This window comes from Anas platyrhynchos, chromosome 15 (assembly GCF_047663525.1).
Source record: "Anas platyrhynchos isolate ZD024472 breed Pekin duck chromosome 15, IASCAAS_PekinDuck_T2T, whole genome shotgun sequence".
Classification (NCBI taxonomy): domain Eukaryota; kingdom Metazoa; phylum Chordata; class Aves; order Anseriformes; family Anatidae; genus Anas; species Anas platyrhynchos.
The window spans coordinates 11126500-11150601 of NC_092601.1; the positions used below are offsets into that span (position 1 = coordinate 11126500).

General features: G+C 43.5%; 1 protein-coding gene across 2 annotated transcripts in view; it reads left to right on the top strand.

Moving 5' to 3' along the window:
* The window catches only part of XYLT1 (xylosyltransferase 1), a 188912-nt gene that overhangs the window by 116732 nt on the left and 48078 nt on the right, over window positions 1–24102 (top strand). For both annotated transcript variants that reach the window (XM_027469334.3, XM_027469332.3), the window contains exons 3-4: window positions 3169–3341; window positions 3982–4184. In XM_027469334.3, coding sequence (XP_027325135.2) covers window positions 3169–3341; window positions 3982–4184 — 376 coding nt within the window. The remainder of the gene's footprint in view (window positions 1–3168; window positions 3342–3981; window positions 4185–24102) is intronic.

A 24102-nucleotide genomic window follows, 5' to 3' on the forward strand; every position in this document is an offset into this window, starting at 1 on the left:
GAAAATAGCAGGGAGGAAAGTATGTCGCTTCAAGAATTTATTAGAGAAACCTGATGAAGTGAGGTGGCATTTCAGATGAAAATTTGGTAGGATTTTGTTTTCAGTAATTGCTAGATAAATGATGGTGTGGGTATTGAAAGCAAGTGAGATTAAAATAAAAGACCCACAATATGGCTATTTTAAATTCCCATCACCTTTTACATTGTCATTGCAGAAAGCCACTAATTTCAGAAAAGAGGTATCCAAAAATGTAATGAAAACCACTAAAAATCTTTACGTCCGTTGATGGGACATTGTCAGCCTGAAATCAGAGCAGTTTAAATGAAAAATGGGTTAGTTTAGCTACTGCAATTGCCCTTCATTCTCCTGCCGGTTCTCCTTGCGAGCATGTTTTCTTTCTTTCACAATCACTTTCTGTCCCTGCTGCTGTGCAAAAGCCCTAAGCGCACCCATGGGGAAGCTCAGCAGCAATGTGGGAGGAACAGAAGAAGTGAGTATACATAAATGCCATAGTAGGCTAACTGGAAATGATAGAAGAAATGAAATTTAAGTCCTGTTCTAATCTTTTAGGCCGAGTCTTATTGAGTTAGTGGTGGATGATTTTTAAAGAAATATCATTTAAGTTGTCAGTGTCCTTTTTAAAATTAAGTGTGACTCATGGGGCTAGAACTTTCCTGATAGGTAGCCTGAATACATTTTGGGGCATGGAAGTTGAATTAATTTATGAGCAATGCTACTGCAGATAGACGTTCCTTGAGGGGCTGCGGGAGGTACAGGTCTTTTACCTGGAGCAGACAGGCACATGGCTGCTTCCTAGCCCTGTAGGTAGTCCAGCAAAGAGCCTTATTCCAGAGGCTGGGTGCACCTCTTACACGGGCAGCTTTCCTAGAGCTCCAGGCCAGGATGAACGGGTCCTTTCTTAAGGGAGGTGGAACACAGAAGCACTGCTGAGGAGGAGAACCTGGAGGGAGGGTCACGGGAGGCACTGAAGCCATCCCTCCCCATGACCTGCTGCTGCTATTGCAGCAGGACCTCTCACTTGTGCCTGTCTCAAGGAGTCTTTCAGTTACTGAAGTACAAATTTCAGTGCAATCAAATGGATCAAATTGTTCAGGTAGCCAGAGCCAGTGTTCTGCAAGCCTTCAGCCGCTCTGTTGTTCTGAGCTCATCCTACTCCTCTCTTTTTACTAAGGAGGAGATGCAACAAGAAGGATTAAGCAATGTCATTTTTTCTGTGTCCAGTTTTTCTTTTGTAATTAATACATATATAAAAGAGCTTTTGGTCTTGTTTGGTTTACTTTTATCGACATGTTTCCAGTTTCAAAGAAGTGAGAAGAAGGCTTTCCCTCACACTTACTCTCTCTTCACACTTGGCAAATGTCTGTTTTTTCGTTCTATGTATTAACTCAAGTGTCATTGAGCGTGTTTTTTTTAATTACTTCAGGAGATGGTTTGGGAGGCACAGCGGGCTTCATGTCTGTGCTGGCTCTGGCTGATAGCCAGGCCCAGCCGCCTCAGGCCCGCCTGCGGCCTGGCGCAAACCGAGGGGACGTGGAGCTGGGAGGGGAGAGAGGAGCAGCCCCAAAGGCAGAAGCTGGGCACGACTTAGCCAGATACGCTCCTCCCTGCCTCTAGGAAGAAACAGAGGAAGCACATCAGGTTGAAAAGAGTATGATAGAGCTTCGTAAGATCCCCTCTCAGTCATCTTTTCTCAAGGCTGAGCAGACCCAGGTGTCTCAGCCTTTCCTCATGGGGAAGTTGCTCCAGGCCCCAACTAGGCTCTTGTTGGGAAGGTAGGAAAAAACAGCTTTGGTGAGGAAAAAACTTCCTTATGTCAGAGGCAAACAAAAACTTGATTACTACAGTGCCTATAAGGCAGCATAAAACCTAATTCTGCTGTGTTTCCAGGAGGGTTTGAAACCACTTTCAAGCAAAGCAGGTTGAGGCCCTGTCCCACCCGTGGTTGCTGCTCGGGGAGGTCAGTGTGGGCAGGGGGTGGTTTTGTTGAGCTGGTTGTTTACTGAGCACATAGATGTGTATTGAGTCTGAAATATCCTATTTGGTCAAAACATGGTCGATGAATAAAGGGAGATGTGTTGGTGTCCTTGCACGTGATCTCAGCTGCTGCTTTTAGCTGCTTCAGCTCAGGCATGGCTATTTCTAAACCTTCACCTGTAATGTGAAATGAATGTTTGAGTCCTGCCCCTGTGTACATGCATTTCTAATAATTAAATATGTATTTGCAGCATAATAAGAAGTTCGGGCTTTTCAGGATGGTCAAATGAATTCACCCTTCTGAGGAAATAAACCAAAATCAAAGATCATGGGACTTGGAGACTCTCCCTCCCCTTTGTTTTTGAGGGGCTTTGTTATGTTTGAGACAGTGATATTGCCTAAAAAAAATCTTTACATATGCAACGGGGAAAATGAGGCAGGGGTGATTTGTGATTTTTTTTTAATCTTCAGGGTGTTTTCTTTCCTTGTGCTGATGTTCAAAATTCCAGGTTTCTCTTAAATAACTTCTGTTGAGAAAGACTCCTACAAGGTCAGAGGACTGAAGGAGTTGTTTAACTGAAAAAAAAATGTGAGGTTTTGTATAAAATTGTCTTTTTTTTTTTTTTCATCATGTTCAGGTTTGTGAGTTGAAGAGATGTTACAAAAGACAAAGTACTCTAAATTCTTGACTAAAAATGTCCCTTCAGCTCATCAGTACATCCTGTCATAACCTTACAGTGCGGTGTTTTCTTTAGAAAACCAAGACTATAAATTCCTGTGTTAATATAAAAATGAAAATAAATTTGAAATAGGATTGTTTGGCCTGCTCTCACACACGAAGAAGTAAAAATGTGTAGGTTGCTATTTAAATGGTCCAGGCTACATCTGCTGTTCCAAATAGATGCTATCAGTTGAGATAATCCTCATCTGCTGTTAAGTAGCAGTTTCACGAGCTTTTCAGTGGAGCTGTGCTGATCAGAGGACTGAGGATTGTTTGGTGATGTGAGGGGTTTCTTGCTGGAGGAGTTGGCTTTGGCATTTTTCAAATACGTTGAGGTGACTTCCCGTCAGAAACCGCTTCTAAAAAAAGAGCCGAGGTGAAACGTGTACTGCTCTCTGCTCCCCTGCCCTGCAGATACGCTCAGAGATGTCCTGTGTTTTGTTTTTGAACAGGAAAAGCCAACAACAATGTGCAATGGGATGAGGACTCCGTAGAGTACATGCCAGCCAACCCAGTCAGGATCGCATTTGTCTTGGTTGTTCATGGCAGAGCTTCTCGGCAGCTCCAACGCATGTTTAAGGCTATTTACCATAAAGACCATTTTTATTACATTCATGTTGACAAGGTAATATATCACTGGTTATAAATTGCCTGTCTTGCCATCTGTCAGTCTGCCCATCTTTGTCATCTTCATCTTCTCTTTACCTCTGCTGCGTAGAGTGCATGTCACTTCTCGTCTCTCCATCTGTTACATGTTTGGAGTCACTTTTTTTTTCTCTTTCTTGTTATCTTGTCTATGTAACAGTCTTCATTTCTCTTCGTATGTTTATGAATATCTATTCATGCCTGTGTGTGTGTTGTACATTTAGTAACAGTAAGTGATAAGTTGGTGCAGACTAACAGCAGTGCCCTCTTGGATGGAGAGCTGGCCTGAGGTGCCTCAGGAGAGTTACTTCCCACTGCAGAATGGAGGTAGTAACAGTAACCTCCTTCAGGAAAGCCCTTTGGGATCTACTGATGAGAAATGATAAATAATTGCTAATTGCACTGATTAGCAATTACTGTAGTTGTAATAAAAAGAACTAAAAGAGAGCTCTGCACATTTCCAAATTAACGTTTAGCAGAACGCTGTGCGCTGTAGCAAGTGAGGGCAAAGCAAAGGCAACGCTCAGATAGTTGATAAGCGCAGCTGCTGGTTAGTGAATACAGGGAGGGACACTTTGGGACAGAGTAACTTGAACCTATTACTTTTTTCTCCTGTAAAGCGATCCAATTACTTACACCGGCAAGTGCTCCAGTTTGCTAACCAGTACCCAAATGTGAGAGTCACTTCTTGGAGAATGGCAACTATCTGGGGAGGAGCAAGCCTTCTGTCCACCTACCTGCAGAGCATGAGGGACTTAATGGAGATGAATGACTGGCCATGGGATTTCTTCATTAACCTCAGCGCTGCCGACTACCCAATCAGGTACAAGTCTCTTAAGAACATACGTATTTTATTCCTAAGGGGAGTAAGTGCTGATGTAAGGAATATCAGGCTGCTGTCTGACATCTGTGCTTTTGCCATGGAGACAGTTGCCTTGTTGTACCCCCTACATGTCTGTTGCTTGCCCAGGAAGGACTGTGGCTGCAAGCAGGTTAGCAGCACCAATTCTTCACTTGTAGTGAGGAAGCAGTTGCTGCTCTATTTAGTCATTATTTCTAGCAAAGGGCATCTGCAAGAGAGGGAGTGAGTAAAGTAACGGGAAGTATTCGAGCTAAGCAAACAAACGCCAGGCACGGAGAGATTGCTCCCTGCCGGGGATCTGATCAACAGTTTGATTTGATGTCTCAGAAAGTGTTGGAAGGTGTGAATGTAGATTCAGTGAAGGTAATGTTCTGCGCTTCCTTTTTTTAGTACTTTCTCTGCAGAGGATAATGATTGTAGAAGTGACAAATAAGTTGCTAGGAGTCAATTATATCTTCAGCATCAACCGTTGCCTGAATGTCTTTATTCAGACGGCATCAGGCAAAGAACTTCACACATCACCACATGACAAGGCTTGTGATTTTAAGTGAAATCATAATCTTTCTGCATTTGCATAACCCAGGCCCCACAGCTGCATTCAGTAAGGTTTACTACATTGTGCAAAAGTAGATAGTCCATAAAAAGAGGAAAAAGGAGGGGAAAAATGAAAAAAAAAAAAGTGTTCTTCAGCTGTTGTTTTTAGGCTATAAGGATTAACAAGAAGAGGGAAAGAGGAAATTAACCTTGTGACTTCTGTTTCCCTATATGCTGAAAGGAATCAAGGAAAGGGGAAGTAACTTTCATGGGTAATTTTCTAATAAGCGATGGCATTACACACTTTTAATACTAACAGAAATACGTTAGCAAAAGACAATGGAAACACCTTACTAGGTTCCTGCAAGATCTCTCTTAAATTATGAGTCCCTTCTTGAATCTGCTACTCAGACAGAAATCCCCACTGAAGTGAGAATGGAAAACAACATGAGCTTTTGCCTTAGGAAGGATTTTGTGAGAACTGACAAAAGGCTTTATCTCTGGTTCCCATTTCTGTGCCCTGTCAGTGAAGAGAAATGCATCACATTTCAGGGAGGAAAACTAGGGAAGAACACAAGAGTCACAGAGTGCACTGATACTTGGAACAAAGGGGTTTGAATTAAGAACTCCCAATATCTCGTGTTGCATCTGATTTGGTGTCCTACAGAAAGAGCCATAACAATTTTGACATGTTATCTGTGGTTGTAAGAGCCAGTATGTAATTCTCTGAATATTGCTTGAGTTTGAGGAAAAGGTAGCTTGTTATTCCCTGTAATTCACTTTCCTGGTGAGGAATGCTACACTGATGATAAAAAGTAGAGTAATGTAAAACCACAGAGGAGAAGGTGATGGGACTTTGAATCAAGTAAGATAAATTGTTGAAGAATAAACAATTGAAGGTGTAGTGTAATTACAGACTAGACCCAGTAGATGTATCCAGTTACTCTGTTGTGGTGTTGTGATCACCCTAAACGCCGTCTTGTAGTGTTGTGGCCATGACCTGAGGCGTTCTCAACTGCTCTTCGTTCCCGCGGAACAAATTAAACCGCAGAGCCAAATGGGATCAGTCACTTACAGATAGGGCCCGAAACAACCACAGGATTTGTTGAGTATGCCGTAGTCAGTTCTGCCTTAATGGATTCTTTGTAATAATGCTGTGGTATCTTGCAGTCATTCAAACTCTAAACAAGTGCCATTCAGCTGGAAAAATTCCAGGCGTTTGTTTTTTCATGGTGGAAATTCTTGAAGGTCGTGCTTTGGCGTTGCGGCTGCTTTCAGAGCTGTGTGGTGGCTCTCAGCAGCTGGGTGAAGGCATGTGAAGTGCTCGTTTCCCTTGCTGTCAAAGTACTCTGATACCAGAACTGGGGGAAATAGGTTTCCTCTCAACACGGTGCACTTCAACAAAAAGTAAAAAGCTTTTTTTAGTGCTATAACTTAAATGACAGTGACTTACAGCTGCTGCTAAATTTTTTGAATATGTAATATTACAGCTATAAACCCTGGAAAATGTTATCTCATCAAAAATATATATGAGACCGTTTCATTTTCATAGTGGAGTTGCTATAAATTAATATTCTTCGTAATCTTTGGGAAGGCGTTACTTCTCTGCCTACTGCACAGAGAGCTGATTGTTTTTCCAGGAAATAGTAAAGAGAGTGTTTGAGGGCTTTTTCCTTCCTTCAGACATCATTTATCAGATAATGGACTAGAGGCAGTTTACACATCTCACACTGGTTAGTCATATTGCAGTGTTTTTAGCTAGGTGTCCCTGCATAGGAACATATGAATTTTGTGGATTAATAGTTTTTATCCAGAGCTGCTTCACATTAAGCTTTCGCTTCCCATCTGCCATTCCATCTGTAACACTGAAACCTTTACTACCTCTCTTCTGATAATAAAAGCTAATCCAGCCTTATAAGTCAGGAGAACACATTCTATATGTGGGGTTAATTCTGTATGATGAAGTCTAAATCTGTCTGGGGAGCAGTCTGGTATGTTCACAGGCTACATTACAATTACTGGGAACCCTTCATCCTTCAGAAGAGATGTCTAGAAGCAGATGTCAAGGATCATACTATATAAAGGCAGGGGGAGGGAAAAAAAGTTCAGAACCATTCATTTTGGGAGAGAAGCAATTAAAATAAAGCATATGCAAGCTAAGAAAATCTGGATATCCCTGTTACTGTATTTCATGCCTTAATCTTTAATTTTTGAAGCCCTGGTTGAGTCTGCAGATACAGCACAAATGAAGTCCTAATCCATGTGCTCCTAGTTGTTACTGTGGTAGAAATCATTCACAAACACAGTCTGAGCATAAAGGCATCTCTAACAAAAATACTGTGTTTCCCTCTAGTCATGAGGTAATATGTTATTTATTGGCCTAAGTGAAATGCATCATCCAACCTGGACTCTGTTCAGCCCTGCTGAGCATTCTCAATAGGAAAATGAGGGATAAAATGGCTGGGGACAGACCTCTACAAGTGATGCTTTGGGGTGGGAGGCTGTGTGACTTCCTTCTTTTGCTGTAACTCTGGGTGGTGGTGGTTGTGTGGTTTGGGGTTCTTTTGTTGGGTTTTGGGGGTTGTGGGAGGCACATGCTTTCTCAAGATATCATCTCCCACAGCCATTACATTCATAAAGAAATAAACAAAACCAGCCCCTTCCTTTTTCTTATTGTTTTTATTTTAAGGGTATTTTTTCATGAGTTTTCTTTCGAGGAAAGGCTTTTTTTTCTTTTGAGAGTCTCTTCCAAAGCTCTGTGGGGAAGCTATCAATGTCTTTAACCTCTTATTTTATATGCGTATCTATTTGCATTATTTATTGTCTTTGACAAACAACATCAGGTAGTCAACCTTATGTTCAGGGACTGAAATTTCACTCCCAACAAGGTGAACTCTGGTAGAGCATCTATTGATGCTGAATGTTTAACGTGCTTTGCAGGAGTCCTTGGATAATGTGTCAGGTGAAGTATTGTACCACTTAAATTAGGAAGTTTAATGAGATCATTTAACAGTGAATGTCATGTCAGTGCTTACCTGGCCACAAAGCTTGTAGAAAGAATAAACATAATGAAACATTTGAACTGTTTATAATTTACAATAAATGACTGAATCTCAGTCACCAAAGGGATCACCAGATCTAATTGCCAGGTAATATTCTGCCTTTAATAAAGGTCAAGCAAAATTATTAACAGAAGCTTGTGGAGTGCTTCAAAATAGCGAGAAAATAGAGTGGCGTATTGATGGAGCTAGGAATGCAGATACTGCTGATACTCAGTTATGAGCTATATATAACAAAAGAAACCCAGTGAAACTACTTGTATTTTGGTAGTTGGTACTATGAAGATGAGCCCATTTTAGGATGAAGATTTTATACAAATACCTTCCACAAAAGCCTGCATTGTGAAGACTCAGACAAATGAGACAGTCAACAAAGTTTTTGGTCTGGAACTTAAATAAAATTTGTATTAAAATACAAATAGCATCTGTGGAAACTGCAGACTCTGGGGAGTAAATGGGATGATCTGACTGGGACTGGGACTTCCAGCAACAAGTGCCAAAGTTTGTGTAATTTATGCTGATTGTCTCTGTCAGTCAGAATTGATTGTCTCTGTCAGTCATAATTGTATGCAAAAGTTGAGAAAAATCAGCTGGCAGAGAGCTCTGGACTGACCTGTTCTTTTGTTGTGTTCTCCTCTGATCAATGGTCTAGGTAACTCTTAATGCTGAATAGCAACATTCATCTAAAGATTTAACTGCTCCATAGAAACTCGAAGGATGCCCTTCGAAGCAGGTAGACCTTTTTCTCAGGTCAGTGTTTGCAATCAGCCAGCAGCAGACAGGCAGCCTGGCTCTCAGTCCTTCATTTTCTCCAGCAGACCTGCACTCCTGACTCCTTAGGAGTGTTGTTAGCAAAGATAACCACCCGAAATCAACAGCTCTACTTGAATTCCTGCCAAATCTGAGCATGGCAGACAGCCTAGCAGAGATAAAGCTGTCCTTTCACTCACCTGTCTTCTTCCCAGCTTTCATCTCTAATAGCTTACGTTGCCAGGTCCTGCACAAGGGCCATATTAAGGACCAGAAATTGCTTCTTCTGGGTATCAAAAAAGGAAACCGAAGACAAAATAGCTGTGAGGAAAAGAGGAAAAACTCTTCTCCTCTGTGAGCAGCGAGATGAAGGGAAGTGTTTGTTGGCAAGTACATGTACATACATAACCAAGTAATGAGTCCTGACTGCGGGCCCTGGGCAGCAGATGGCTTGCCAGGAGTGAGAAGGTGGGAGCAGAGGGAATGGGTCTTTGGCCTTTTTGTTATTCTGGTGGCAGATGGAAATAATTGTAAGCAAAAGGTTTGAGAAAGAAATTCCACCTTTTGGAAAAATGTTTGACCACTTTTTTGAGTACTTTTTCAGGTAATGGGACCACTGAAAGAACCACAACTCCCTTACTGCAGCCAGTGGCTCCCAGATTCATCCCCTGTAAAAAGAGGGTGACTGCCACTCTATATAGACTATGTTGGAGATAATTTTTGCTGTGTGTGCTGAATTTCCCATGACCTGCTCACATTTCATGTGGGCATTTGACTGAAAATTTGAAGCAGATGGCTGGGATAGAAAAAGTGCAAGAATACAGTTTGTATTGGAGCAAACTAGACTTGAGCTCTCCATCCACTTGTACAAAACTTCTCAGCTCTTGCAAGATGTGGACTTGAAATGCAATACTGAAACACAGGAGAAATCTCTTCATAGAACTGAGCCCTTATGTAGAGCACTGTTGCTTTATGACAAATGTCTGAGACCCAGCTGTGTCCTCTCGTTGGTTATGAAATTACAAATCCCAAAGCCAGCAGGGCTGATGGAAGCTGTGTAATGGCAATGCGATCACCAAAGACACTGGCTGAGAAGGCAGTTATGCGCACGCTTTCTCTCTGTCTCTCTCTCAACTTCTCATCATTTTGCCTTGACTTAGTTTAACAGTTGTGTCTCGCTGAGTTCAGACTTCAGAGCCATCTCCTCAATCCTTCCTGGTAGCACGTAAGCTCTTGCTAGACGTGAGAGCCTGTGCAAAGGCTGCTGATGTTCCAGGACTGGATTTGACCTTGCACTCCCCCACAAAGCCACTCGTAACGCTTCTGCAAAATTCGTGCCTTGCTGCTAGAATAATGAATCAGGCAGAAGGAAAATAATGCAGCTTACTTTAAAGTGTGTTTCGAATGTGATCCTTAACTGAAACACTGGTAAATCCTATCTATACATCTCAATGGGAGTACAGAGCACGGAGCTTTTGCAGTACCACATCTGTTAAGATGCCAGTGTCTGAGGTTTTTATCTCAGTATTGTAGCTGACATTGTATGCAGTTTTGTTTGCTCAGAATATCTTTATCTGGCAAGCCAGACGTCAATCCACTCTTAATGCTTCGCAGGGAATCTCTTTTCCTGTCCAGAAAGGAACTTTATCAGTGTTTTCCTTGAATCTGCATTCTCTTAGAATTTCAGATGCACTTCTTCCTTAAATCCCTCAAATAACCTTTTCTCCCTCTCCTTCCTTACTTTGCCAGCAAATTTGAGATTTCTGTATATATTTTTGAGGTTATCTTTTAGGTCTGTTAGCCCACTTCTGTTTTACAGCTGAATTATCCAGTGGTTGGCAAAGAAGTGGTTTTGCACAGATTGTTCACAAAGGGTGGGGTGAAATGTTGATATTATCATGGCTTAAAACGTTTATTTTATTTATTCTTATGATAACTTATTTTTTTCAACCTGGCAAATGTGATGGGAGACCCACCCTTTCTATGTGCAGCCACAGCAGCTGAGGCTGATCATTCCCCACCTCTCCTCCTGGGTTTAAGGCAATAAAGCAGCTTTTGTTTCGGAGAATTGTGACATTTCATCTCTTTGTAACTCTGTGCGTATTTAGCACTTCTGAAATGTTCTCCGTAGCAGCCTTAGTCTGGCAACAAAAATAAATGCACCCCAAACTGGAGGCTAGTCTAGCTGCCCAGGCACCTCCGCAGTGCCTACAGATTAAAGATGTATCAATGAAGCATGTTCGCAGAATAGCGGCATTACTCAAAGTACCCTTGTACTTGGCAGCACGTTATCTTGTTGATTCCAGTGCTAAACACCCATGCCTTATCTCCCTCTGTGTGAGCTGAAGCATCCAAGCCAGTGTCCCAGACGCCTTGGAGGACAGCTTGGCAGAGGAAAGCCCCAGATGCCCGGCTTTGCAGTTTGACGGGCACAGCAGTTCGCTGCTCTGCCTGGCTGGTAGCCTCTCTGGCTGCTCGCGGGAAGGTTCGCCAGTGCAGAGCCAAAGGGTTTTCAGCTGTTTGCCATTTGCTTTCTGGATGCAATTTACTTTTTACTCATGGCTGGGGGGGGGGGGGGGGGGAAGAACAAATGCATTTCATAAAAGAATTAAGTGCAAGTCTTAACTGGATACCATCCAGCCTTACCTATAAACAATGACACAAACGTGATAATGTGCAGCATCGGTTCCTAAGCAACACAGTTTTGTCTTCAGGATGCTGGAATAGCATCTAGAATAGTGTTTCAGTAAGGATAGCTGACCTGTTGGGGCTGAGGCGGGCACTGAGCAGTAGGAGGGTTGCCAGCTCAGCCGCTTCTCCTTCACAGCTTCAGGGCTATTTATGAAACCTGCATTTCACTTGGAGCTTGTCTTTTTGGAGAAATAGGCAGGGGTAATCAAGTCCAACAAAGGGTTCTTAGCGCAGAATGGCTCTTGTACTTTAAATCCATAATTAACAAAATTCCCCATTAGCTGGCCTGTACTGGCAAGCCTTTCCTGTGGTCTTTGGCTGCCCATTGCGTGTCCCAGGGCAAGAAGCTCTGGCAAGGTTTGTGGCTGGAAGTGAACATTGGTCCCTAGGGGTTCCCAGGCGTGACTGTCTACTGCGTGCTCCTCTACAGCTTTTCTTCAAGCAGCTTGTACTCTGGGTGTACTGTGAGGCAGGTAAAGGAAGCTGCAGAGAAACAGGTGGCGTTTACCTGGGCTTTGAGAGCAGAAACTTTAATCTCTCTTCAGCTGTTTTATAGAATAGTCAGGAAAATCATTATCAAATTCCAAATGCTAAAACTGTGTGAAAAAGGGAAACATTCCTATTATAGCATTGCATTTTAAATGTGCTCTCCCTTCGTAACCCTGCAGAATTCTCTCAGGAAATTAAAAATCTGTTGAAATTGCCATTACGATGCTTTTTTTGTTTAGATTTCAGGATGCCACTCACAATAAAACAGCTGCAAAATAATATCTGGTGGCAGTTCAAAGTGAAGATGAAACAACAACATGTGTCATTATACCTTTCCCAAGTCACTCTTAAACAGTTGCCAGCCACAAGACCATTAAAGGGTGAGCAAAAGGGTTGTTCTGGTTCAGTCTTTCAGAGGCAATGCTGAAATAGAAAGGAGAGAAATACGTAAGCTGTTTTCCACTAAAATAGGGCTTAAAATGTTGAAGAGTTGACTGGTAATTTATGTTAATGATTTTTCAGCCAATTTATACATAAATTCTGGTCTTGTAATATTATGTGCTTTGACATTTTGTATATGGGATCACTGCATGTGAATGAGCTGAAGGGCTGATTTGAAGGAAATAGTTTGCAACAGAATTAAAGCTGCTTTGGAGCAATGGATCATTTGGGATGTGCTGCAGGATGTGGTTCTTTCTCCCAAGATAATATTTTGTTGTTGTTGTTGTGTTAGCTAGTCAGAACTTTAAGTTTTGAGATATCATGGAAGCTTTGGCCTGACATTGTGTATTACAGAAATTTAAGACCTATTAAAACCTTTATCTGTGCAATCCAAGGTAGAATTAATGGCTAGTTGGCTTTTACAGTCACAACTTGTTGCATTTGAATATTTCATTTCTGCTTACCCTGCACAGCACTATAGTCACGATGCGTTTATAGGATACTTCTCACTCTATATATACATGTGGCAAGGTGGTGCTGGAGGCAACTGACTACATCTGTGGCTGCACCTCTCTAATTCCAGGCTGATCTGAGGGGAGAAGACCCTAAATGAGTTCACTGTAGCACACATCCCTCTCTGCTGCACACGGGTCAGTTATACCCATCATTTAACACAGTTTGACCAACCAGCTGTAGGCATCCCTAACCTTTCATTGGGGTAATTGGACTCGTTGCCAAATTAGGAACTGTTTTGGGGCTGAGTCTTTTCCAAATGCAGAGTCAATCTTCATTTAAAAGTCTGCTGCCCCCAAGTAATTTTTAGCAAGTAATATTGCAACAGAGAACCTCCAGCTTTGGGAACCATTGCAGCTGGCATTGCTCTGGCTCACCTCCCATCCACCAGGCTGCAGGGCTCAGCAGGGTGAGGAGATCAGCAGGTGACAGGTTGCCTAACTCAAATTCACATCCATTTTATGGTCTTTTCTTGGGTTGAAGCGAACCATTGGTTCTCTCCTGACCTCGTTATTAAATAAGCCTATATTGGTTGCACTCTGAGCACAGCAGTGAGTGGGAATACCAGCCTCTCACCTCCCAGTTGTCTTCTCTTCAGCCCCAGTTACATCAGTGGGATATATCAACTTATGGATCCACACATTGCCCTTGACGTTTTCATGCTCAGAGCTCCTGTCTGCTGCCTCTTTGTGCCCATCATCCCAGTGCTGCAGTCTTCCCTGACTGACTCCAGAGCAGTCCCAACAAAGAGTAGGGCAGGTCACCTGCTGGCCCAAATTGTCAAAATAAGATTATTGCTCAACCCAAATAAAGGTAACAAAATGTGACCTTCTGTTGTTAAAACCAATTAAGTTTCCTTCCATCAATTCTTAGTTCATTATTCCTTTTACCCCCCAGGCCCTGTTCCTCCATCTTTTCAGGCTTGGTGCAGAATTAATGTTAAAACCCATTAGCCTGACCCCGTTTTCCCCGTTTTGCCTTGTGGTGCTTTGAGTTGATGCACTCCGACAGGTTGGTTCAGCAGCTCGGGGATCAAAGGGAGCGGCAGGCCCACGAGGAGCTTGGGGAAGGCTCTGGTCTGCTCGAATTCATGTCGCTTTTAAAGGTTTCTGCAAGGGCCTCAGCAGCAGGGGCTCACTGGGAAGAGGACGGGCTCTCAGCTGCAACTCATGGGCAAGTAGCTGCCTCTGATGCTAGTGTCCCACCGCCCATTTATTGAGATAACTCTAGTTAGGAGATGGGACTTGTCATGGGAAGGGTGTCTCTTCCCTCCTGCCTTTTCAGTGGAAAGTGAGGGAGGAAAAAAACATTGCTGTGTCTAAATCGATCTCTCCCACTGCATCAGAAGGGAAGGGGAGGCCATCTGCTCGCAGAGCTATCTAGGACTACGTTGGCCGTTTTTTCTAGGTTTGTGGTGCAAATGAGAAAGGGAGGTAGGCAGCATCCAACATAAAGATTGAGTGACAAAGCTGTGCTGTGGCCTGTCAGAGAGGGTGTTCCTGCTCCCATTCCCAGCAGTGGGACGGTGGTCTCAGGTTTGCTGTGCTCCTGAGCTCAGTGTGAGCGCTTGGGGTCTCTCTTGATGTGATGGGTGGCAGCAGTGAACGTGTCTGGTGAGGTTTGCTGGACCTTTGCATCTCGTAGCACACAAAGTTACACACAGCCCTTGGTATGGACGTGATGTAGAGCTTCTGGCACTCAGCCTGGTTCCGCTTGATGTCTGTCCGTGTGTCACCTTCACATTATCCTTCTGTGTGTGATGCTGGGGATCCCAGCCCCTAGGTAAGACGTCCCAGGACAGCCTCCAGGTTGGAGTGCCATGGGCAGAGAGGTCTCTGTTCCAACATCAGCCTACTTCACACAAGATACTCTCAATACCTCTTCCACCCTCTTCCTTGGAAGAAAGTGAGCACTTTCTATTATAATCACCCAACCTGGTGAGCAAGTCGTTTTCTCTCACTGAGTTGTACAAATAAAATTTCAGTTGGGCGAGAGAATATATAAATTAGGTGGGAAAGTGAATGGTTGCTTTGAATTTATGCTCCTATTTAAATTATTCTCTTTTATGCCAAGCTGCTTGGTAATTTAATTTTGGAGATGGTGAAAAAAAATGCTGAAAATAAAATACGCAAGATAAAATATACACAGCACAAACAAAAAGATCCCACTCAGCCCAATATCTAGATTTAAAAAAAAAAAACAACACACAAAGTCTCACTAATTTGAGTAATGGACTTGTTGATCATTTCTGCCTCTCCCTCCAGTTGCTCATTTAATCAGTGATTATTGTTTTCATCAAAATGGGATGTTTCGTGTAGGCAGAGGAGGTTCTGCATGAATATGCAGCAGCAGCCGAACACTGAAAGAACGCAGAGCAAGGAGCAGCGTTCTGTACTAAACAAAATCCCAGTACTTTGATAAACCTAAAAATCTATCACGTTATCGTGCTTAGTTTTAATATTAAACCCTTGGCTTAGGGGCAAGCATTTTGGTTTAGTGTGTGTGGTTTTGTTTAGTTTTGTTGCTTTTGTTTGGATTTTTAGATATTTTTCAGCAGATAAATTAAGCAGGCTTAGTTCTCTTTGTGACTTAAGCATAGGACAGCATCTGTCTTAACTCTTTGTGTTGCTGCATCCTTACCAGGTGCATTCTGGAATCGATAGGAGGCTGGCCGGTGTTTTTGATCTATTGGGAGTGTGTTTGTTGGCTTGTTAAATGGGATAGTTGTCTGTATTGATCTCTGCATTGATGCAGTTAGTAATGGAATGGCTTATTGTAATGCTGGGTAAAGGCAACTTTCTGAAAAATGGTGTCTTAACAAATATACCTCAGCAACTGTTAGATGTCGTGTAATGACCAGCAGCAATTCTATTTCATCACTCCTACACATTAACGAATAAGGCTTCTGGGAAAAAAAAAAAAAAAAAAAGGGTGCTCAAGAACTTTTCCTACGGAGCATTACGTGCTGTGAAATACATGAGGAAGGAAGAAAAGAGCAGCCGTCAGAATGGCAGGAGGACAGTGCTAATTTTAGGCTATTAACATGCCATGCACACATGGAAACAACATGCCTCCACTTCCTGAGCAGTGTGGCATCTGAACTGGGAGTCACCACAGATGTCTGTTAGGATTTCCCACAGCCCGTTCCCAGCAGACGGAGCCAGATCCCTGGTCGTGCCTGTGCCAGCGCAAATCGAATGCATGGCACTGGTCTGGGAGCATCATGGATATGTAAACGGAGTGAAAGTTAGTCTCTTGCATTTATCAGCTGAAAAGAGGATAAAAGTATGTCTTTCAGAATGTAGCTGGTATAAGAATAGGCAGAAAGTGCATTTACCAGTAGTTCTCTTATTCCACAAGCTGTTTTTTCCCGTGGATAAAAAACCTTATTGTCATACAAGTTGATAAATAGGAACAAGCTGAAGAGAGAAAATACACCCCAGGCATTGTGTTTTGTTTCCTTTCTTTTGCAGGGTTAAAATTAAGTAAATAGCATCATTAAATTTAGAAGTTCTGGGCATGAATCCTTTTTAAACATAAGTATATAGTGATGTGGCCTGAGGCTTTTGAGTTAGCCTGTTCAGGTGCAGTGCTGCTTCCTGCTTGCTGTCTGTCAAGAAGATCCTTTACGTCAATGCTCCGCTTTCTTCTAGATGGAAATGTAAAATACAGTAGACCTTTGACAGTATAATATTAAAATAGCCTTCGTGCACTGAAATTTCAGCAGATAGTTGATGTGCATTAGCTTCACATGCTGCATTCAATCACTTCATAGAGTCTTAACAGAAAAAGGTTAAACACTTTCAGGTTTGGACACATCGATGTTATCTAGCTAACCAGGACCATTTTACCATGGAAATCACAAATGTTGTTTGCATTCATCCTACCCACTGCCAGCTTGGAAAGCTGCTGACTAAAGTGCTAATTGCAGCTAAGGTTTAAAGGCCAGCTAAAAAGGTTTGGGACATTGGCCCTGTTACTCATGATCTAAACCTCGAAGGCTGGAGGACGTGGGGTCCTCTCTGCTGTGGCAGAAAGCACCCAAGCACATGTGTGGTGTGTCCCTTCCATGCCACGCATGTCCCCTCCCTGTCCAAGCCAGACGGAGACATGTGGCTTGTGGACCTCTGCCCTCACATGGCCTGCAGGCATCATTTTGGCACATGGGGTTACAGGGCTGCTTCTGTCACTTGTTCTAGCCGTGTCTCTTCTTCCCCAGGCTGCCTTCCCCCTGCCAAGTGGGCATGTCGAGTGGACGTGCATGTCCTGTCTGGAATATTTACATGCTGCTTTGTCTGTGAAAATAATTACTCTATTTCTATCGAGTTCCAGGGATTTGAGGCTGGAGACAGAAGTGACAAGTGGAAATCATACAACTGTGAAAACAAAATGTCACTGGAGAGTTAAAGGAGTATTTCTGCATCTCAGTCTGGAAATGAGTAAAGCTTTTAGAAGAGAGGTGCCTTCACTCCAGGCGGCCGCACAGCTTATTGGGGATGCAAATAGTTGCAGACCTTTTGTCTGAAGATGCCCCAAATATTCCTGTTCGTCCATCTTTCCCTCTTATACATGCAGCATGCTCACAAAACTTTCTGCAGAGCAATGCATAAATCATTCCGCACCCACAAACAGCAATGTTTGCATGTCAATGTGAAATGCCAAAAGGAAATCTGCTTACTCAAGGTTTTCACTGTAGTGTGGGAGAGCCAACTCGTGCTCGGAGATGGGTTAATGCTGAGGAGGAATCAAAACTGCGGGTTACTTATCCAAAACCGCTAAACCCTTTGGTTTAGGCCATGTTGGAAGTGTGTAAGCCCCTTACTGCAGTATTTTTCTCTGTACCAGGCTGCATTATTTTACTTTCCAAATAGGAATTAAGGGAATGCCAGTGGGGCTTGATAAACAGTTTTTGCCAGCACTGATAAAAATGTTTGAGCTTTCTTCCATACATTCAGTTCCACTGAGCTGACATCTCTTCTGAATGCGGTGAGAAAGGAATTTTGCTTTGCTGCAGTATATACCTTTAACAAGTTTTCTAGTCCTTATCTAAGGTAGACACATGTCTCTGCATTTACTTAAAAATATTTGTAGGAAATATGCAATTATCAACCTTTTTAGCAAAGGCTATCTGGAAGGCACTCAAGCTCTGGGCGAGAAGGATGGAAAAATAAAAGATACTAGTGGTGATGTGCTGATCGTTTGTAATCTCAAATAGAGAAGTGCGTAAAACGTGCACCAACATCAGGTGGTTCAGGAAAGCCTTTGTCCTGCATGTAGTTAGTTGATGTTCTTTGATGGTCTTGCATGTGTGCCTGGGTCTATGCAGTTGCACGTTTGGAAGGAACTTGGGAAGCTTTTGTTATGCAAGTGCTTTTTCATTGTATTCATTGTTAAACACACGTATTATCTAGGCTTACAGATCATATAGAATCAAATTTATGAAAGGAAATCAGTATTTTAAGTAATGCATCTCAAAATTTTGACATAAAGCATGTAGGTTGTTTTAAAATTGATGAAAATGGCTACACATCACACATCATTACAGGTTAATCTTTTCCCTATTTTTATATTTTTTGTTGCAGTGGTAAGGGTGCTCAGAAAATGTCATTTTAAAACGAATGTTTTGAAAACATTAGTGAGTTAAATCTCAAACCACCAGCAAGATGTGTGATACTCCCATGGCAGAGATGGACAAACCGAGGTACAACTGGGCTGGGCTACCTGGCAAAGCCTCCTTAATAAATGCACTAAGAGATCTTAGATGAATTCAAGCACAACTCTTAACTGTTAATTGTGAGCGTAGTCACTGCACGTGCTGCTTCCTAACAGACATGCAGACCCTTAACCCAGGAGGCAGTTCATGGGAGTACAGCATGAAGCTGCATCGTTTCAGAAGAGTTATGAGTGTGCTACAGTGAAGCACGTGCTGTTAAATGCCTTCCTGGATCAGACTTGCAGCTAACGTGCTGTAATGTGGTGTGGTTGATAAGATCCTCTATAATTTAAGCACTTCTGATGAAACTGCGCTATAAAATAATCGGAAATTGAGTAGATTTCTTTAAACTTAGCAAGTAGCTAAAGGAAGTCAAAAGCAACAAGTTAAAAAGTTTTAATGAGTACATGCGGTGAGTGTTTTATTATCGTAAAAGCCCAAGGGTTTATTAGCTGATACAGGGCTGGCGTTTTTCATTAGCCACAGGCATTTCAAGGTTTCATGGGATATAGCTGGAAAACATTCCAAACAAATGAATATTCTATTTTAAAGGAATAATGAGATGTTGAGGGTTATTTTAAACTCCAAAGTTTGCTAAGCCAATATCTCTAATTAGATGAAGGAACTCTCTATAGATGCTTTGCATCAGCGACTGTGCACACAGCAAATGTTTTAAGCATTTACATATCAAATACTGCTGGCAGCGTTTTGGCTGCGGTCCAGGGCTGGAGATAGTTTTAATCACATTTGTTCATTAATCCTTGGTGGAATTCTCTTATATATGGTCTCTTCAGAATTTTCATTTAAGCGTGTGCTGCCTGTCAGCAGTAGGCTTATTTATTTATTTAATGAATGACATCTGAAGCACTGGATTCCTATAAAATGGGTTGTGGAGTGTCTCAGGAAGCAGACAATGGAGTTTTCTCCTTTTCTCTCAGTAGATCTCCTTTGTGCCTGAACAGCTCTGTACTCACTAGGACGAGGTTCATTCAGCGGTGTGACATTTAAAGAGGACTTTCACTCTCCTGTGACTCTGTTAGTTCTTTTCTGTTCCTTAGGAGGCAGACAGTAGTTGAATGGGAAGCAGTAATCGAAAGTACAGCAGAGATGGTTGTATTGCTAATAAAACATCTGAGAGTCGCACAACACCTGCAGAGCTGCGCTGCGAGGGGCTGCGCCCTGCGGGGTGACAGAGCAGCACCTGGGACTCCAAACTCCCTCTTTGGGAGCCTGGGGCATTACACCCTGACTCTGATGGGCAGCTGGACTCCACCACAGCTGTGGGCTCTGCTCACAGGGGCCACTGCAGCCCCCTGCTGCCAAACCCTTGACACGTAAGCCCAATCCCCACGTAACCCCAATACAGAGGCACATGTGTGTTATTTCCCTGCCCAGGTGGCAGCGCTCAGCCCTGCAGTGCTGTGGTCAGCTGGCTGCACAGGCAGTACTTCTCCATTATCCCATTCCTCTCTTAAACCTGAGTTGAAAGACAAAACAAACTATTTAAGACAACTGCTGTTAAAGCAAAGGCATTAAGTCACTTGCAGCCTTCCACGTGCAGTTAACCTCTAAAGCCCTGTCTGTCGCTCTCATTTTTATGCTGTTCTATGAATGACTGCTCTTAGGGGAATCAGCTTCTCTGAGCAAATGCTAATATTTATTCTGTGATGGATAGCGAGGGCTAAATATAGCCTTTTCTTCATGATTTCAGACAGCAGAGCCTTTTCTCCTTGCCACGGCCTCATCCCAACTACATACGGGTCATGCTCCTGGGGCGAGGGATGGAGGCGACAGCACCAACACGATGGCCAGGCTGGGAATCCGGGGTCCCAAAACCAAATCTTGCAGTGGGAGGTGTTTTACTGCATTGTTCTGCTTGCATCCTTGTGGTTTTATTGTCTTGCTGTAAGCATTTCCTTCTGGAAGAGGTCTTGTAGGTTTTTGCTTTTTTTTGGCAGAACCGTTTCATTGTTGTATCTTTTTGTTAGTTTGTCTGGGTTTACCCTCACCTTCCTTTGTGCCCTGTGGTGGTGCAGGGCTGCAGAGCCAGCCTGAGCAAAGGGAGAGGGCAGCAGGGCAGGGTTCACCCCAGCCGGGGCAGCCCCGGGGCAGGGATGGTCCAGAAGGAACTCGCCTCCTGCCACTGGCCTCTTGACAGCAACGGCATGTCCTAATGATTCACAGCGATGTGTTAGGTACAGTTAAATTCATCACTTAATCAAATCAATGGGCTTGATCACAATTATTAAAATTTATTGAGAAGAGTGCAGCAAAATCAAATGTGATCGGCCCTTCTACTTTGAGGCTTGTGTGCGTGTCTGCATGTTGAGGACAGAACAGTTCAGCTGGGAGGGACCTACAGGGAACAAGTCCAGCTGCCTGACCACTTCAGGGATGACCAAACATTAAAGTATGTTATCGAGGGCATTAGCCAAATGCCTCGTGAACTCTGACAGGCTTGACTTCTGGTTGTGTGTTTGCCTCCATCATCCTTCATCTGTTTCATAGGGTCCTCATTGCTGCTTCACACGAAGTTGGCCTTCTTGCCCCACTCCTATCCATGCCCTCTCCCCTTTTTTTTGTTTGTTACTCTGTTTTCTGGCTGTTCAGCTGTCTTTGTGACACCCACCCACCTCTCAGCACCACGGCACAACGTAAGGTAAATACATGACAGAAATCTCAGAGTTAAGATTTGAGCAGCATTGCCAGCAGCACCATAAATGCGTGTTCAGTGGCAAGGGTTTCTAGGTGTACTGGTTGCTGCAGCTAATTATGCACTTACATAATATTTTGCACTTGCTGTGACCAGGATGTGACTTGTCCCAGTCTCGGCACACTGATGCTCATTTTGCAGGGACTGTGTCCACAGTCGGGGTAATTAAAAGTTCCTTTGCTCCCGTGTGTGTAGCAATAAAAAGGGCATTGATATTTTTTTTACCTGCCAGATTGGAAAATGTGTAAGAGATAAAATCTCTGGAAAGTCTCCACATTGACTTCTTCCACACGTTAACGTTACATCAGGGACAAAAGCATTACCAGCCAAAATCACAATTCAGATAAAATTGCTGCTTGGGGAGAGGAGTTGCAAAGATACCAGTGCTTGCAGCAGGCTTTGCCCTTTGCATCTGGAGGAGTGTGGAGCCAGGACAGCAGGTCTGGTTTAAACAATTTTAAAGCTTCATTTTAATTTTCTTCTGCTAGCTTTTCATATTCCAACATCGTAATTCACACATAACCACATCTGTGATTAAAGTGAGTTACAGCTGCCTGGAAGGGGTAGTGGTATGCACTTCTCAGTGCTGATGTTTGTGTGCATCAGCAGACACATAGGGGAAAAAAATAAATAGAAAATAATGCCAGAAAATGACACGGGACTTGGGACATCACCTGATGCTGAGCCTGTCTGTTACGTTTTCTCTCCTATTGCTCTGAAGGGTAAACCAGAGGTTGGGAATTTTACTTTCGCCCTTTTAGGTTTTCCTTATGTAATAAAACCAATTTAACAAGTCCTGAGTTTTAGGGCAGGGTGAGCATTTACATTACAAAAGGCAAATAGGAACAGCCCTTTACGATGATGCAGCCAAAACTCTTTCAAGGTTCAAGTGCACTGGAAGATGGCTGTTTTCATTCTGCTGTCCTATTCCACCCATTTGTTACCCATTTCCATCTCCTTCCCCCTTAGAAACAGAAAACGGAGAGGGTGCAGCCTTCTGGAAAGAGCTGGTGGAGGCTGCTGCTTTGGGGAGCAGCTCTGAACACGATCTTGTACCAAGTTCAGCTGGTGCCCCTTCTGTTCAGCATCTTGAGATGTGCCTTCCTCTCTGTTGAGGGCTGTGCTCTTATTTAGTCTTTAATGATCTTTTAATATTTTTCTTAATCTTTTTCCCACAAGCACACCAGGTCAGAAAACATTTGTGTGTGTGTGTGTTACACAAAGTACGAGGTGTGTTACAGGTGCCATGAATGTCATTAACAAATTCAAGTGAGGAACCTTCTCCTAGTGTCACCACTGCATTTCCAAAAGGGTTTGGTATAATCAATAACTTAGAGCTTAATCATTTCCCCTCTTATAGCAGTTATCTTAAACCACAGTGCAAGTGAGCTGGGTTCTGTGTGGACAGAATTGCAGTAGGTCTCTGGCTTGTGCGGTGGGAAGAGATCAGTGTGTAATTCATATTAATGACTGGGTGCTGCTTGCCCAGCTCCCATGCCCTGCAGTGTCACAAACACACAAACCATTCCTGCTGGCTCGTTGGTGAGGCTGTTAGTCTCCAGTTCAGCCTGGACAGATACTGCACAGAAACAGAGGTACAGAAGTTGCTCTTTTTTTCATCCAATTCCCACACAGAATCAAGCTAATTGTTCCCATACGTGTGTACTGCCAAAAGTTTCTGAACATTGGATACAACTTAGTCCAACTGTTAAGCAATTGTGTAAGTTTTGTCTTGTGAATAGTCCCATTGAAGTGGGTGCTGTCCTGTACATCCTTCAAGCTGCCCATGCGTTAAAGTACCTTGCTGAATCCATGTTACCCTTCGCTATCTTGCAAAAGTAACAATTGCTTGTTTTTCTTTTTCTCAGAATCTCCAAACACTTTCTTAATCTATTTTCACAGCTGTAAACTAAGAGGATCTCTGCTCTTTGCTTGGGTTAGTCACCAGGGCTTGGTGGATTTGTTTGAAGCCAGCGAGGCCAGCACTGCCTTTTGTTCTCCGCAGCACTGGGCTGTGGTGCTGCGTGGGGAGGTGCTCGTACCGTGTCCCGGGCAAAGCTGCCAGGGTCTCCAGACAATGCAAACACCACGTCAGTGTTTTTGCTGCCTGTTTTCCAGTTCAGCTCCCAGCGTACACGCTGTGATCAGAATTTACTGCAATGCTAAGCCATGTATGTGCAGTTACTGAGTCCCAGGTGATGCTGCTTACACCTTGGGACACCTGAGTCCCAGGCTGGGGCTGCTCGTGAGAAAACGCTAGTGGTTGGCCTTGCTTTTCTTGGGCAATTTCTTCTGAGCTACATTCTTGCTGTAGGTCTCACCTTTACCTTTCTTGGTCCTCCAGCCCTTGGTCCTGACCCTAGGCTGAGCCCCATCCCGGGAGCTCAGCCACGGTCCCAGGTCAGGCAGTGCCAGGGCCAGGTTGCAGGCAGCCCTGCGGCTGCTTCGTCTGAGGCCATCCATCCCCTGAGCCCTACCTCATGGGAGAGGAGCAGAGGGACCTTGGTGAAGGTCTGGTGGAGATGGAGCCCACCATCCCAGCTGGACGACCTGTCCTTCTTCATTGGTGAAGTCAAAGACACCTTGTTTCCTCTGCAGTCTTTGCTTTTCTTCCTCTCACGGCCACCCACCCACACGCAGTCTCTCTCCACACTTGGGATTCCCGGGAGGTTTGCTTTCCCCTTTCTTTCCTCTCCCCGTTCTACTCTCACATTCCCTCCCCGCTAACTGCACAGGTACTCAGCTGAGTAATTCTTCTCCCGGGTACCTCGCCCTCCAAATTAGCTTAGTGACAGAAGGAAATAAAAGTGGGAGTTGTGTGAATGCGTTCATCACCTCCAGCCTCACGCACCGACTTCAGAAAGACTTCTTCCTACATCTGTATTCATGCTGCTACACACTAGGGAAACTGATAGAAGTGTAATATGTGTATTAGTGTGCATATTAGCATGAACTGCCCTCCCTTATCCCCGTGAC